At 45.2% G+C, this 17,777-nt stretch overlaps 1 protein-coding gene across 1 annotated transcript in view; it reads left to right on the top strand.

Moving 5' to 3' along the window:
• LOC119971516 (aspartate aminotransferase, mitochondrial-like) overlaps positions 1–17,777 on the top strand; it is a 42,877-nt gene that overhangs the window by 10,621 nt on the left and 14,479 nt on the right. The window contains exons 2-5 of the mRNA XM_038807137.1: positions 7,656–7,812; positions 9,764–9,892; positions 15,063–15,122; positions 17,330–17,491. Of these exons, the coding sequence (XP_038663065.1) occupies positions 7,656–7,812; positions 9,764–9,892; positions 15,063–15,122; positions 17,330–17,491 (508 nt within the window). The remainder of the gene's footprint in view (positions 1–7,655; positions 7,813–9,763; positions 9,893–15,062; positions 15,123–17,329; positions 17,492–17,777) is intronic.

Below are 17,777 nucleotides of genomic sequence, written 5' to 3'. Positions count from 1 at the left end.
CAATACACCCAACCTGACTTTCACATACAAAATCTCACCAGCCCTCCTCAAGCCAGTCCAGTCCTTTATCCTTGATGAAGCTCTGCCTACTCGGGCGTGTCAAAGTAGTGATCCTTCGAGTCCACAGTGATCCTCAGTCTCAATGGATACACCACTCCAAATTGCACACCCTTGTTGTGCAGTACCACCATGCCTTATTAAAGGCCGTCCGCTACTTTGCCAGATCGGTGCCAATGTCCTGATAGATGTGCACCGTGTGTCCGTCCCAGTCAATAAAACAAAGAACAAAGAAAAGTACAGCACAAGAACAGGCCCTCCAAGCCTGCGCTGACCATGCTGCCCGTCTAAACTAAAATCTTCTACACTTCTGCGGTCCGCATCCCTCGATTCCCATCCTGTTCATGTATTTGTCAAGATGCCCCTTCAATGTCACTATCGTCCCTGCTTCCACCACCTCCTCTGGCAGCGAGTTCCAGGCACCCACCACCCTCTGTGTAAAAAGCTTGCCTCGCACATCTCCTCTAAACTTTGCCCCTCGCACATTAAACCTATGCCCCCTAGTAATTGATTCCTCTATCCTGGGAAAAGCTCTCTGACTATCCACTCTGTCTATGCCCCTCATAATTTTGTAGACCTCTATCAGGTCGCCCCTCAACCTTCTTCGTTCCAGTGAGAACAAACCAAGTTTATTCAAATGTACCGATTCTTCTTGGCCCATTCCAGGACGCGCTCTTTCCTCTGAAAACTGTGAAAGCGGACGATCACCACCCTCGATGGCTCAATCTGCCATGGTTTCTGCTGCAGATCCTGATGAACCCTGTCCAATTCTGGAGGGGAGACTACTTCATTCCCCCCCCCCCCCCCCCCAAATCGAGAGAATCCCCTGCAAATTACTCGGTTGGTCTTGAGCCTTCCTCTCCCTCCAGAAAACCCACCATTCTGAGATTCGGGCACCTTGACCTGTTCTCCAGATCTTCACCTTTAGCCCTCAGGCTCTTATTCTTCTCCACCACGAGCAGCATTTCAGCTTCTAACGAGGCAACCTGACCTTCATGCCTCGACAAGGACTCCTCCACACCCTTCAGCGTCCTCTCTTGCTCCTTCACAGCTTTGGCCGCCTTGCCCAGCTGTTGTCCTATCGGGCCTAACGCCTCCTCGACGGTGGCTTTAAACAACACTTTAATCTCTTCCCTTGCCTCTCAAATTGCCCATCCATCTGCCTTCCAAACTTCTCCAACTTCTGTACCATTTCTAACGTGATGGGTGCGGCCACCTCCGCCATCTTTTCTCCCCCAGATTCTATTCCTATGGCCTTTTTCGCCAAGACCTTTGACATTCCTCTGTTATCCATTATCCACACCAACCTGTTGGGTTGATACCCAAAGTCTCCCGAAAAAACAAGCAAAAGGGATCAAAATACAAGGACCCTGGCAGGAATCACCTTTCGTGCAACTTGTTCTCACATGACGTCACCAGAAATCCCCATTCGTCAGCACTTCTTTTTTATAAATTTAGAATGCTCAATTATTTTTTTTCCAATTAAGAGGCAATTTAGCATGGCCAATTCACCTACCCTGCTCTTTAGGTTCTGGGGGTGAGACCCATGCAGACACTGGGAGAATGTGCAAACTCCACACAGACGGTGACCTGGAGCCGGGATCGGACCGGGTCCTTAGCACCGTAGGCAGCAGTGCTAACCACTTCCTATTCGTCATGGATGTTTAATCAGGTGTAAGCCGGGTAATAATAAGGGATGGTTGAAAATTAAGAGGATTTAATATTTAATTTGCAGTAAACCATCAGCCACACTGTCAAAAGACTGGCGACAAAACAATGCAGGTGGTGTAAAAGCTACTCACTCAAGTCCCACATTAAGGCATGTTAGCCACTGATACTGAGCTTTGATACTCGCTGTGCCTAATGCAGACAAGTTGCAAGCTGGACAATGGCTTTTTTTGTTATCCTAGCTTTGTGCTGTAGTGTTGGACTTTGGACACAGATTGTAAGACTACCTTCTCTTGCCAGTGCAAACATTTGTGTTCCTGTAGGACACAATTGGGTCAGACCGTGGCTTAGTTATATTGGATTAATGCTCTTCTGAGGTGAGTGGTGCAGACACTACGATTTCGATTCCCGTTCCCAGACTGTGGATCACAGCTCTCTTGGGCTCAGTTTCTTTCAATGTTTTAATTGAGCTCAGAAGACTATCGGTAACTACAAGTAACGTCTTCCCCACTCACTCAGTATCTATAAATCTCTGATTCTGTGGTTCAAGCTCTAGTTTCTGACTTGACTACGTCATGGTAGGATAATAAATCACTGTATGGACAGCGCGGTAGCACAGTGGGTCGCACTGTTGCTTCACAACATCAGGGTCCCAGGTTTGATTCCCGGCTTGGGTCACTGTCTGTGCAGTGTCTGCACGTTCTCCCTGTGTTTGCGTGGGTTTCCTCCGGGTGCTCCGGTTTCCTCCCACAAGTCCCACAAAATATCTGTCAGATAATTTGGACATTCTGAATTCTCCCTCAGTGTACCCGAACAGATGCCAGAATGTGGTGACTTGGGGCTTTTCAGAGTAACTTCATTGCAGTGTTAATGTAAGCCTACTTGTGACAATAAAGATTATTATCATTACTAGTACTGAGAGAATGCTGCATCATTGGAGGTGCTGTCTTTTCGATCAGGCATTTTAACCAAAGTGTTTGCTTGCTCAGGCAGACATAAAAGATCCCCAATTGCTGTTCAGAGATGTTTTTCCAGTGCTTTGGCCAAGATTTATCCCTCAAACATGACCATCGATTAACTGGCTATTCAGTAAATTACCGTTTGTTGGATACTTTGGTGTAGAAGTTTCCCAACAAGAAAACTGGTTGTTCCTGTGGCATGGTGGTATAGTGGCTATAGTACGGGACTATTAATTCCGAGGCCAAGCTAATGATCAAGCTATGGAATCGTAGAATGCTTACAGGACATGAGGCCAATCAGCCCATCGTGTTGATGATAGGTCTCTACAAGTTCTACTCTCCTGTCCTTTCCTCGTAGCTCTACTATTTTTTTCTCTTCAAATGCTTATTCAATTCCCTTGTGAAAACCATCTGCCTCCACCACACTTGCATGCCATCCTAAATATTCGCTGTGTAAGCGTGCTTTGTCCTCGTGTTGTTGTTCATTCTTTTGCCAATTACCTTAATTTGGCGTCCTCTGGTTCTTGACCCTTCCACCAATGGTAGGTTTCTGTATCTAATCCAGGGGTGGGCAAACTACGGCCCGTGGGCCGCATGCGGCCCGCCAAAGGTCTTTATGCGGCCCACCAAGTCATTAAAAAAAAAAATTTTAATTTTTTTTTTAAATTTCTTTTTTTTTAAGGTTAATGGGGGGGGGGGGGGGCTGTTGGGTTACTTACTGGTATAGGGTGGATACGTTGACTTGAGTAGGGTGATCATTGCTCGGCACAACGTTGAGGGCCGAAGGGCCTGTTCAGTGCTGCACTGTTCTATGTTCTATATGAGGCGCCCAGAATCATAACCAGGTGAAGTAATTATTTTACTTAATATACTATGCGGCCCTTTAAAATTGTGAATTTCTGAATGTGGCCCTTGCACGGAAAAGTTTGCCCACCCCTGATCTAATCTGTCTCCACCCCTTATAATTTTGAACTTCTTTATTAAATCCTGGTGACCATGAAGCTGTCGATTGTTATGAAAACGCATAGAATCTCTACAGTGCAGAAGGATGCCATTCGGCTTATCAGTCTGTACTGACCCTCCAAAAGAGTACCCTACCTAGGCCCACTCCCCTGCCCTATCCCCATTACCCCACGAATTGATCATATCCAACAGGAAAGAATCTTGAACAACGATAATGTTGCTTCTTCAACTGAAGCTTGTATTCAATCCTTGGAAAACCAGCTTTATGGTATGTCAGAGACCTTGGAAAATTTGGTGAACCTATGCCGGAGCAAGAATATCCAGGTCATCGGTCTGCCAGGAGTGAAGGGTAAGGCTCCTGCCACATTTACTTGGGCTGGATGTGAAGGCCTGGTGTTTCAAATTGGAAAGGGTGCACCATATCCTGCCTTTGAGACCGAGGGATAATCAACATCTCAGGCCTATAATTATTCACGTCCGCAATTTTAAAGATCGCTAAAGGGTCCTGAAGGTGGCGAGGCATGGCAGAGCCCTATTCCATGAGGGAGCGAGGATATCCTTTTTCCAGGACTTTTCGGCTGCAACACAACCAAAGTGTTGAGGCGTCGATTAAATTCCAAGGCAACCTTTAAGGCAGCTGGTATGAATTATGTTATGCATTATCCTGGAACCATGAAAGTGATACCCAACTACTCCGTAAGTCTTTCAATAACGCAACGAGTGCCTTGGCTTCGTCAACTCCAAGGAGGATTAGGAACTGGACTGATAGTCTGCAGCTGAGAAATCTTAAAAGCTCTATCCGGACTTTCTCCCTACTATGGTGTTTGTCTGATTTTATTGCCATGTATCCTGCTTAAAAGGAGATGTTAACACTTGAGCACTGTAATGAATGTCTTCACGTGCCTGAATGCTTTGGGGACATCATTCATGGTAGCTGTGCCTCATGCTTATCAGTTGTCTTTTCTTATTATCCGTGTCTTAATCATGGTAGAACCGAGTGGCACCATTGCTGGGTGATGGGTACAAGTCTTCGTGGGTGGGCTTAAAATGTGGGAGGGATGGTTCTTTTCTTGTGTTGGTGGTTGTTTCCTTTTTTAAAATAAATTTAGAGTACCCAATTCATTTTTTCCAATTAAGGGATAATTTAGCGTGGCCAATCCACCTATCCCACACATCTTTGGGTTGTGGGGGCGAAACCCAGGCAAACACAAGGAGAAAGTACAAACTCCACACGGACAGTGACCCAGAGCCGGGATCGAACCTGGGAGCTCGACGCCATGAGGCAGCAGGACTAACCCACTGCGCCACCGTGCTGCCCCGAGGTTGTTTCCTGATGGTAATGACAGTATCAGTTGTAGGGTTAGCCCGGCAGGCCCTGACTTTTGTTGAGGGGTGTCCTTTTAGAACTATTGCAGTCATGATTCTTTTGCAGTTTTGTTATGTTGGGGCCTCTTATGTTGTTGGCTATATCCTGCAATAATAGGCCAGTCTTTTATCCATGAGAGGAACAAGTTTCGGGATATTCTGGTGCCTATGGTTTAGGGGCTGGTTTAGCTCACTGGGCTAAATCGCTGGCTTTTCAAGCAGGCCAGCAGCACGGTTCGATTCCCGTACCAGCTTCCCCGGACAGGCGCCGGAATGTGGCGACTAGGGGCATTTCACAGTAACTCAATTGAAGCCTACTCGTGACAATTAGCGATTTTCATTTCATTTCATTTCTATGGCGTAAATTGAGATGGGGGTGGGGTGTTATGGTGCATGCCTGAATGTGGAATGAAAAACCTACCCTTTTCTTTTGCTAGTCTATGCAATGACAGTAACTAATTTTAAACTTTGCTCATGGGATGGATTCATCATACCATCAAAAGGAAAAAAGATCCTTTATTTTCTTAAGAAGGAGAAAGTGGACATAGCCTTGTTACAGAAACTCATTTGGATAACAAGGAGCACTTAAAATTCAGCTGGGAATAGGTAGGGCAGATCTTTTTTGCTTCTTTTCCAATGAGCAGTAGGGGTGTGGCAAACATGGTCAACAAGACTGTACCCTTGAAAGTGGAGAACTGAGTTCAGGATAAGAGTGGCAAGTATGTGATTGTTAAGGGGCTAGTACACAAGAGAAACTGTCTCAATAATCAATGTGTATGACCCACCAAAGTTTGTCACTAAGGCCTTTCTGGACTTTGCAGAGTTGGCCTCAGCTAACTGTTTTGTGGGCAGTGACTTTAGTTGTCATCTGAACCCCTTGATGGACAAGCTCCTGGTCACAAGCTCCCACCCTACAGGTTAGAGCACTGGCCTCGGCATGCAAGGAAATGGGATATCTGGACGTGTGGAGGACTTTGCATCCCAAAGATAGAGATTTTACTTTGTTCTCAGCCTCTCATCGGTGTCACACTAGAATTGACATTTTTGTTCCTTGGACTATCCCACATCCGGTCTCCTCTTCTTCTATATGTCATATTGTAATCTCTGACCGTGCTCCAGTTTTCCTGAAATGTTTGCACGAGGGCTTGCTCCCCCCCGCTCCCCTGGACTCGGTCATGACGGTTTGACACCTCCCTCCTTAAGGATAAATCCTTCACATTTTAAGAATGGGTTTGAGGTTTTTTTACTCCGTTAATTCTGCTTCTGATGTCGCTCCTTCCAATCTGTGGGAGACGTGTAAGGCCTTTGTTAGGGGGCTGGTTATTTCTTACACGGCCAACAAAAGGCGGAAAATGCTATGGAGCTAGCATCGGTTGGAGGCTTGTCCGGCTGAGGTCAAGCAGAGGGATGGGAGGGCTCCTAATAAGCAATTGTTGAAGGAGGTTAATACTGCTCTGGTGACTCTTGGTTCCTTATTGATGCAGCAGGCCGGGAGAAGCCTAAACCTGGCGAGGCAAAAACTGTATGAGTTTGGGAATAAGCCGAGTAAGTACTTGGTCTGTTTGACTAAGAAGAAGGCTGACTCTAGGGCTATGCCCTCTGTATGTTGTTCGGTGGGGTGGGTGGTCAATAAAGACTGGGGAGATTAATGGGGTGTTTAGGGATTTTGATGCTGAGTTATATATGTCAGGTCAGTCGGAGTATGTGATGACAGGCGTGGGACATTTCTTCTCTTCCCTTGGGCTCCCTATGGCTTTGGAGGATCCTCGTTTGGTCCTCAATGCTCTTATCTCTAAAGATGAGGTGGCAGTAACCATTAAGGAGCTTAATCGGGCAACGCCCAGGGTCAATGGTTTTGGGTGAGTTTCACAGGGAGTTTAAGGATCTGTTAATATAGCCACTGGTGGGTACATACTGTCATTCCTTTGAGACAGGTCTGTTGCCACCCACACTCTGGGAGGTAACATCTCAATTGTGAAAATGGGCAAAGATATGTAGGAATGTGCCTCTTACAGGCCAGTTTCTCTTCTGAATGTTGATTTGAAGTTGTTGTCTAAGGTTTCGGCAAGGCGGTGAGAGGGAATCCTTCTTGCGATTGTTTGGGAGGACCAGACTGGATTTGTAAAGGGCAGGTTCTCCAGTAATAATGTTAGAAGATTGTTGAGTGTGGCCCAGTGTTTCCAGAAGCGGGCACAGGACGGACTGTGATCTCCTTAGATGCAAATAAAGCCATTGATCGGCTTGAGGGGAATTATCCGATGTATATAATAGAATCATAGAATTGCTGCAGTGCAGAAGGAGGAAACCCACGCAAACACTGGGAGAACATGCAAACTCCACACACAAAGTCACCCAAGGCCAGAATCGAACCCAGGTCCCTGGCACTTAGAGGCTGCAGTGCTAACCACTGTGCCATCATGCCGCCCTGTAGATTTCCTGTAATTCCATTGGTAAGATGGTGTAATTGCAGCACGACAAGTTAGCAGAGGCATTACAAATGTGAATTGTTATAAAAGAACTTAACTGCTAATAATGTATTACAACACGGTTTAATTACTCTTAAATGAATGCAATATTGAAGTGAATTTGAATAAATTTCTGAAGAAAGTTATTGCTGAAACACGTTTTCTAATGGATTTCCAGTTCTGTGTGGTCACATGTGGAAATGGGCCCCCCTGATCCCATCCTGGGCGTTACCGAAGCCTTCAAGCGAGACAGCAACCCCAAGAAAATGAACTTGGGCGTCGGTGCATACCGTGATGACAAAGGCAAGCCGTATGTGTTGAACTGTGTCAGAAAGGTGAGTTGGATGTAGCCTCCTTGTTTTTAAAATGATTAATTGTGGAGAAATCCAGAACCTCTCATGTACTATCCAGGAATCAACGAACAATAGGCGCAGAAAGAGGCAATTCAGCTCATCGGGTCTGTGAAACCCCATCAATGAGCTGTCCAGTTGGTCCGGCTGCCAGGCTCTCTCCCCATATCTCTGCAATTTTAGTATTCATAGAATCTCTACAGTGCAAAAGGCAGCCATTCGGCCCATCAAATCCCAGTAACCCCACCTAATGTTTTGGACGCTAAGGGGCAATTGATCATGGCCAATCCATCTAACCTGCACATCCTTGGACTGTGGGAGGAAACCGGAGCACCCGGAGGAAACCCATGCAGACGCAGGGAGAAAGTGCAAACTCCACACAGACAGTCACCCGATGCCAGAATTGAACCCAGGTCCTTGATGCCGTGAGGCAGCAGTGCTAACCACCATCGTATGAGGCTGGAACGGGCTGAGGTTTGGTGCCCATCACATTGGGCCCATTGGCATCTGTTGTCTAAGCTCCCTGGACAGTGAACACCCACTTGTCTGTATCAAAGCAGGAGTGTGTAATCCCTGCAGAGAAGGGAAAAACTGACCTGAGGGAAGAATTTGCTAGGCAAACAAACCGGTCATGATGTGTTTGTTCGAGTCAGGAGATTTTAGACGTTGCCCATGCTAACCAAGACCTTTTCAACAACCTGCTTAGTTAATCCATCATGAAGAGCGTGTGCATATCTTTCATGGGATGATGGGTTGTCAAGAGGGTCTCCTGGGCATTAACATTCTGTCATAAATAACTCACTGACATGGTCCGAACCTGTTTTATACGTCCCTGTACAGAAGCTCTGATATTTTCCCGATTTAACAGTCAATTACTGATGCCACATTGAGAAGTTACTTAATTGCTGACAGCCCCCAGGCAAAGTGAATAAACAAATAGCCTTAAATCTGTATATTTAGAGGGGTGTGTGCAACAAGGTAGTTAACACTCATTGTCCTTCAAGCAACCTCCCAATTAAGTTGGACATCTCAGCCCATCGATTTGTAGATGCTTTGTAGACGTTGAAGTATCAGTCCTGTATTAAAAAGGTTCCTCTTCACTTGAAGTGTAATAGAGGAACCTGATACACAAGACAGAGAAATCGGCAGTTACAACTGTACCATTACCAAAACCAATCTTGGAAGATTTGTGGATAGCGCATCCATTTACACCATCCCGTGGGAATTGTGTCCCTGGTGGCCCTTTCAGGAAAGACATACCGTGAATAATCTCATTCGCGATTTTCAAGGAGGGTTGTAAGAAAGAAAGACTAGCATTTATATAGCGCTTTTCAAACATGATGTTACAAAGTGTGTTTTTGAAATACGTTTGTAGTGTAGCCGCTGTTATATAATGTGAAAAACGCAGCAGTCAACTTTCATCAACGGCAATGTGATAATAATAATCGCTTACTGTCACAAGTAGGCTTCAATGAGGTTACTGTGAAAAGCCCCTAGTCGCCACATTCTGGTGCTTGTTCGGGGAGGCCGGTACGGGAATTGAACTCACGCTGCTGGCCTTGTTCTGCATTACAAGCCAGCTGTTTAGCCTACTGTGCTTAAAAAGCTGATATTGAGATGCATACATTTCTTGCCTACAAAACCCATGTTTTGGGTGCAACAGAGTGACGTCTGCACTATCAGTGCACACAGACGGCCAGATTGTGTTAGCAAGGAGATACTGGAAATACAGCACCTCTGTCAGTGCAGCATTCCTTCCATACTGCACTGGTTGTCAACCTTGATTTTGTACGCTTGACCTGAAATGGGATTTGAACTGGAACCTTGTTGTTCAGAGGCAAGAGGGCTACCAACTGAGCTGTGACCGAAAGGTGCCCCACGCCATGCCCGACATTTCCAGAACTGATATGTATTCTGATTTTTGACATTCTCACAGGCTGAGGCACAAATTGCAGCAAAGAAGATGGACAAGGAGTACCTCCCTATTGGTGGTCTGGCAGACTTCAACAAGGCCTGTGCGGAGTTGGCTCTAGGAGACAACAGTGACGTGATTAAGAGTGGAAGGGTAAGGAGCTGCTATTTCTAGTAGATGGGAGTTGGGTAACGAGCACAAAGATGGGTGGCAGTATCCCTAGAACACTGAATTGAATGAATGGAACTGCTAAAGAGGACTTTAAGATAGATAAATATACCTATTGGATGAGGAAAATGTGGCCTGTGTATACCAAAGAAGGATTTCTTTTATAAAAGCTGGGTACTTGTTTAAGTCTGACTTTTATCCAATTAATATGAAACCATTAATAATCCATAAATGACCCTCAGAATCAGTGTTCTCACCAAGGTATATACAAGCTCAACCGCAGAGCAATTTAAAATGTGTGTCGTGTTTAACAGTGAGCTGTGTGAGTAGAGGCTGGCTACAGGACTGAGCATTCAATCCCAAAGTGTGACTGCCTGTCGGGAGTGAGGGATAACCTGCAGCTATGATTGGAAGAACAGTGAACGGGAGATAGAGTATCTGTGATTGGGGGAACCATGAAAGGCAGAGAGGGAATCTGTAATTGTTGGAATGATGAACAAGAGAGCGGGAATCTGTGATTGGAGGAACAGTGAATGGGAGTGAGAGAATTTGTTACTGGAGGAACGGAAAGCGCAGAAGAGGGAATCTGTGATTGGAGGAACTATGTGCAGCAGCAAGGGATATTGTTTGAAGGAGCTGCATGTGGAGGAGAGAGAATGTGTAATTGGAGGAGTGGTGTGAGAGAGAGGGAATGTGTGATTGGAGGAGGGGTATATGGGAGGGAGGGAATGTGTGATTGGAGGAGTGGTGTGTGGGAAAGAGGGAATGTGTGATTAGAGGAGCGGCATATGGGAGGGAGGTAATGTGTGATTGGAGGAGTGGCGTATGGGAAAGAGGGAATGTGTGATTGGAGGAGTGGCGTGTGGTAAAGAGGGAATGTGAGATTGGCAGAGCGGCATGTTGGAGAGTGGGAATGTGTGATTGGAGGAGAAGTGAGCTTTTTGAGTTGGGTGGGGGAAGTTGTGCACCCAGAATTGAGCAATGGGTGGTAAGAAGAGCGGAAGGTGAGGAGCCGGACAAGTCCTAGGAAGCTAGGCAGGCAGCACTATGTTTCAGAAACTGCAAGTGTTCTGGATTCGGTAGCGAGGCGGGACATCATTGGGAAAATTACCCAACAGTTAGTTACCCTGTTGGGAAGAGACTGATCCGAATAAAACTAATCAGACACAGTGTCAGGATTAGATTGAGAGGTGGATAAGCTCAGGCTTGGGACAGATGGATGAGATTGAATGCCCGGGCAACATGACATCTGAGCTACTGGAAGCTTGGTAATAACATTGTACGGTCAATGCTGAATTACTGTAGTGTGTGTTGAGACAGTTCTTCTGCGGTGATAATTTAAGGAAAAGAAACCTCAGAAATTAAATAGGCGTGATTTGGTAGAGGGGTTCTTCATAGTCTGCAGAAAACAGCAGCTGAATTGGCCAAGTAGAACCTTCCCTTATCTTATGCTGAGCCATGCCCCTGACTGTTGATTTGGTGACAGTGGCTTAATAAATATCTGATCATGCTGATTTTATCTGGCCATGTGGCATTAGAAACATGGGTAATTTACAGTACAAATTCAGCCCATCATGGTCTGCCAGCTACTTGTTGAAACTAACTGTTTTTATATTTCTAGCTAGCTTACTCTCCTACTCTAATTTCTCCCTCCTTTTTATATCATACTTTTCTGAGTTCTAAAATCTCTGACTTGCCACTAATCTTTTTATTCTTTCAAATTGAACTATCTGAAACTTATTTAGTTAGCCACAGGTGGTGCATCCTTCTCCCAGACTGTGTCTCAATTTAATATATATTTGCTCAGTTATGGAATATTTCCTTAATGTTTCTCTTCTGTCCTATCATTTAAACTATTGTTCCACTTCACTTTTGCCAACTCTCTCCTCATCCCCTTGTAATTGCCTTTATTTAAGTTTAAGATACTAGTCTTAGACCCACACCTCTCACTCTTCTCTCACTCAAACTGAATTTGAAATTCAATAATGTTATGATCACTGCTCCCAAGAGGATCCTTCACACTACATTGATTAATTAAAGCTGCCTCATTGCACATTGCCAAGTCTAGAATAACCTGCTCTCTGGTAGACTGTAGAATGTGCTGCTTTAAGAAATTGTCCTGAATTATTACCTTTGACTCATTATCTTGCCATGTCCTGAAACCTGGCACTGTGATTAGCACTGCTGTCTCACAGTACCAGCGACCTGGCTTTGTGTGACTGTGTGGAGTTTGCGCATTCTCCACGTGTCTGCGTAGGTTTCTTCCGGGTGCTCTGGTTCCTTCCTACAGTCCAAAGATGTGGAGGTTAGGTGGATTGGCCATACTAAGATTGCCCTTTAGTGTGCAACGGTGAGGTGGAATTACATGGATAGGGCAAGGGCGAGTGGGCATAGGTTAGGATGCCTACTTCTTGCCTAAACTGATTCTATATATTCATCTTTAGAACTAAGGTGAATTCTCACTGTTGTACTGATGTCATCTATAATTAACAGAGCTACCCCACCACCTTTTCCTAGCCTCCTTTCCTTCTGAAACGTCAAGTGCCCATAAATAATCAGGTCCCAGCTTTGGTCACCTTGCAGCCATGCCTATGAGGTGGCTACCAGGTCATACTTACTTGAGTGACAATTTGTCCATCTTGTTACCAATACTACACTCATTCAGAAGCAGAGCATTTGATTCTGTCTTATTAATTTTGAAAACTCCGGCCTTATCTGTTAGCGCACGCATTAGTTTGTGTACTCTTTCCCTTCCTCCCACACTCTGATTATCATCACCCTTATTCCTACCTTATTGTCTTGCCTTTTCTTTTAATTAACGCATTTTCCTTCACGTAATCCCTCACCCCCACTATTAGTTTTAAAGCACTCTCTACCGCCTAGTGATATAGCTCACATAGATACATAGAACATATAGTGCCGAAGGAGGCCATTCAGCCCATCAAGTCTGCACCAACCCACTTAAGCCCTCACTTCCACCCTATCCCCGTAACCCAATAACCCCATCTAACCTTTTTTGGTCACTAAGGAGCAATTTATCATGGCCAATCCACCTAACATGCACATCTTTGTACTGTGGGAGGAAACCAGAGCACCCGGAGGAAACCCATACAGACACTGGGAGAACGTGCAGACTCCGCACAGTGACCCAGCAGGGAATAGAACCTGGGACCCTGGCGCTGTGAAGCCACAGTGCTATCCACTTGTGCTACCGTGCTCACCTGAACACTGGTCCCAGTGTGGTTAGAGTGAAGTCCTGGTATGGCCCCCACTTTCCCCAGTACTGGTACCAGTGCCCAATGAAGCAAAATCCATTTCTCCCACACCAGTATTTGAGTGCATTTAACACACTCATCTCATTTACCCTATGCCAACATGCTTGTGGCTCAGGCAATATCTAGAGAATAATACCTTTGACTTTGTGCTTTTTAATTTAGCGCCTTGCTGCTCATACTTTCACTGGGAACCTCTTTCCTTGTTCTGTCTATGCCTTTAGTACCTATGTGCTCCATGAGGATGAATCCTTCCCCTTTCATTTGTCACAGTGACCCAAAGAACTTTGCAACCAATTAATGTCTTATGAAGGGCAGCACGGTAGCATGGTGGTTAGCATAAATGCTTCACAGCTCCAGGGTCCCAGGTTCGATTCCTGGCTGGGTTACTGTCTGTGTGGAGTCTGCATGTCCTCCCCGTGTGTGTGTGGGTTTCCTCCGGGTGCTCCGGTTTCCTCCCACAGTCCAAAGATGTGCGGGTTAGGTGGATTGGCCATGCTAACTTGTCCGTAGTGTCCTAAAAAGTAAGGTTATGGGGGGGTTGTTGGGTTACGGGTATAGGGTGGATACGTGGGTTTGAGTAGGGTGATCATTGCTCGGCACAACATCGAGGGCCGAAGGGCCTGTTCTGTGCTGTACTGTTCTATGTTCTAAGAGCAGTCACTGCTATGTAGGTCACCGACTAATTGGTGCACAGCAAACCAAAGATTAGAACCATAGAATCCTACAGGAGGCCATTCGGCCCATCATGTCTGCACCAATGCTCTGAAACAGCACCCTACCTAGTCCCAATTCCCCGCCCTAACTTCATCCCCTGCCATATCCCCATCACCCTACCTAACCTACACATCTTTGGACACTAAGGGGTAACTTAGCATTGCCAATCCACCTAACCTGCACATCTTTGGACTGTCGGAGAAAACCGGAGCACCCAGAAGGCACGCAGACATGGGGAGAACGTGCAAACTCCACACAGGCACCCAAGGCCAGAATTGAACGGGGTCCCTGGTCCTGGACGCAGCAGTGCTAACCACTGTGCCGCCATGCCGCCTCTACTTCAATTTACTCCTACTTGATTTTTCTGGTGATTATTGAGGAGAAAATATTAGCAAGAACTTTGGGCTTCCTCACCCAAACAACATTGCAATACTTCCTCAGAATCTTGTGACGTACAAGCAAAATGTTAACAGCTGAATCAAGCTGACACCATCAGTGAAAGCAGCTTGCATTTATTTAAGCAGCTTTAATGGGGAAAATAAATCAGAGGCCCTTCATGGTATAAAGAAAAAATGGATGCCAAGGCGAGCAAGGAGATATTAGAAAAGAACGCTCAAGAGCTTGGTGAAAGCGATGGGTATTAAAGAACATGTCACAGCAAAGAAGGAAAGTTTTAAGAAACCACTTGGGTGAATGGGAATGCACAGGAAACCAGAGTGATAGAAATGGAGATTTGTGGGAATGTTGGGGGGTGGTGGTGTAGCACTGACAAAAATTACAGAGACATTAATTTTAGACACAAACTAAGAATTGTTCAAATTTCAAACATTCGACAGCAGGTCAGTAAGGACAGGGTTATTAGAATGCCACAAGATGTAGGCAGCAGGGTTATGGATGAGCTGACGTTTGCAAAGAATGAAGGATGTGAGGCTTTCCACCTAACCTGCACATCTTTGGACTGTGGGAGGAAACCGGAGCACCTGGAGGAAACCCCCGCAAACATTGGGAGGATGTGCAGACTCCGCACAGACAGTAATGCAAGCGGGGGATCGAACCTGGGATCCTGGAGCTGTGAAGCAATTGTGCTAACCACTGTGCCACCGTTATTCTGAATGTTTGGCCAACGCAAAGTCTGTAATTAATGTTGTGCTCCATTTTGATTTCAGTATATCACTGTGCAGACCATTTCAGGAACTGGTTCTCTGAGGATTGGGGCCAATTTTCTGGTGAGTGGCATGCTGTCTATTGGAACATAGTTCACGTTACTTCTTTAGTGTTAACTTCTCTGAACTTGCCTTTCTCATTTCTCCTACAATGCAGATACAGTGTACAGCCTTTCTCCTCACTCTGTTAACACCAAGGTTTGTTGCATTGTTTCTTATGCAGACAGATTATTTCCCCAGGACTTCCGAACTGTGGCAATCCTTACCTCTGTTTGTCTTTCCTTCTTCCTACAGTCTTCAGCATTCTACTATACATGATTGTCTTGGCTGTATCCATATTTACCTTGTGCCTGTCATTCCTTTCAGCCTTGGTTGCATCCTACACCTGCGGCCCTTGATCCTTCAACTTTGGTTTCATGGGCGGGGAAGGGGGGGGAGCGGTGGTTACCAAACTTTTCCGAGAGAAGTGGGTGTGTTTAATGCTCTGCTTAGGAGGGGAATGGTCAGCCTTTTGCCCCTCCACTCCAAGCTGAAAAGGAGAGAAATAATGCAGAAGTTAACAAACATACAGTTTGGGAGTGAGAGAGAACTGTTGGTCTCCTGTAGGTACAAGGAAGCCATTCACTTGGGATAATCGAAAATCTCTAGATTTCTCGATTGGTTTGATCAAGTATTCTGAAGTGAAATAACAGTAAGACGCCGTTTTATTTTGAAGCATTTGGCATGTCTGATTATCACAACTGAGTGACTATTTTGACATCTGAAAGCTGCATATTTATTCATTGGGACCAGTCAATTGATCGCTGTCTAAACCAGTGTTCTTCAAACTTTTTCCCGGGGACCCATTTTTACCAACCGGCCAACCTTCGGAACCCAACCCGGCCGACCTTCGCAACGCACACCAGCCGACCTGAGCAACCCACCATTTTCTCTTACCTTGTTTGCTGCTGATTAAAATGGAGGAAATGGTTTTGGGTCCCTTTGGCCCTCGTACACACTCCTCCAATGGAACCTGTTGCCTTCCGGTGTCGGAAAGTATGGAGTCTCCATCTGTCCAAAGTTCGTCATTTTTTCCTGTAAAATGTTATCAAATAAAGCCCCCCGAACTTGTTAAAAAAGAATAAAATGAATAAAATAAATGAAAAAAATAAAAATGAATAAAACCCTCCAAACATGTAAAAAAAAGAATAAAATAAATGAAAAAAATAAAAATTAAATGAATAAAATAAATGAATAAAACCCCCCAGAACTTGTAAACAAAAAGCTGCGACCGTTTAAAAAAAATAGGGGCTAAAAAAATAGCAGCCGCACTGTGCATGAGCGCCCGCCCGATCATGACCCCTGACGATCAATAACCTGTCCAGGTTGTCCTTGAATATATTCAATGATCCAATTTCCACTGCTTTCTGGGGTAGTGAATTCCAAAGTTAAACAAATCACTGAGCCAAGAAATACCTCCGTCTTAAATGAGTGACCCCTTATTTTAAAGTTGTGCCCCCCAGCTCTAGATTCCCCTTTGAGGATAAACACCCTCTCAGCAGTCCCCCAGGAACTTTCTGTGTTTCAACAAGATAACCTTTCATTCTTCTAAACTCCAGTGAGTATAGGCCCAGCCTGATCAACCTCTGCTCATAAGACAACACCTTCACCCCAGTAATCAGTCCAGTGAACCTTTTTTTGAACTGCCTCCAATGCAAGTATCGATCCAGTTCTCTTCTCGCAGCTGGTGATGCACTAAGGCAGGCTTTTGTCTTTCTATAGCTAGGTATTCCTGGAACTGGTCGCTAGTCTGTCACCAGAGGTTTATAGCTTGAGGGGCGCCACTCTGCATCAAGCATGGCTGTCCAGGAGTCTCCTGCTCTTGCCACCAGCCATTGGCGTGTTAGAAGGATTGTGCAGGGTGACACTCAACATGTTTGACTACATTATGAACGCACCTTCCTTTGGCATCAAGTCCAAGGATGGGACTCGAACCCAAAGCTTCTAGCTCAGAGATAGGGATGCTACTTATTGAGCCACAAGAATGCAAGTATACCCCTTCTTAAATAAGAAGATCGGAACTCTTCCCACCCCAATTTTCCTTCCTCCTCCAATGTTTTCAATAAAATGTTTGTCATTTGTTCTGCAACATCAATGGTAAGAGTGATGTACAACAGAGTAAAGCAGGAGGTCACCTGTTTGGTGGGTGTTGGTAGGGGGTAGAGGAGAAGAGTACAGTAATAACACCCAAACTATAATATGTAGCGTTGGTGCATTCTTCTGCCTTGCAGCAACGGTTCTACAAGAACAGCCGAGAGGTCTATCTGCCCAAACCATCCTGGGGCAACCACACACCTATCTTCAGGGATGCTGGCTTGGAAATCAAAGGTTACCGCTATTATGATCCGAAGACTTGTGGATTTGATTTTGCAGGAGCACTAGAAGATATTTCGGTGAGTGTGCTTTTGAGCCAGTTCTTGGATATAAGGCTGGTGAGACTCCGAATAATATATTCTTGTAAGATTTTTGTGATGTATGCATGTTTATGTAATATATATACTTCAATGTAGCTTAATTGGAAAAAAGCATTGACAATGCAGTCGATGTTATTGATTCCAAAAATGGATTTCATTGTTGGTGACATCTGCCTGAAACTGGTTAATGGAATTTTGTGAACTTATTGATTTCTGGTGAATGGGATTGCTTAGGTAACAGTTCAGGGTTTCTTTCTTAATTTGC

The sequence above is a fragment of the Scyliorhinus canicula genome, chromosome 9, assembly GCF_902713615.1.
Source record: "Scyliorhinus canicula chromosome 9, sScyCan1.1, whole genome shotgun sequence".
Taxonomy (NCBI): Eukaryota; Metazoa; Chordata; class Chondrichthyes; order Carcharhiniformes; family Scyliorhinidae; genus Scyliorhinus; species Scyliorhinus canicula.
The sequence above is the reverse complement of the archived record's forward strand: the minus strand, read 5'-3'. Positions and strand labels throughout refer to the sequence as shown.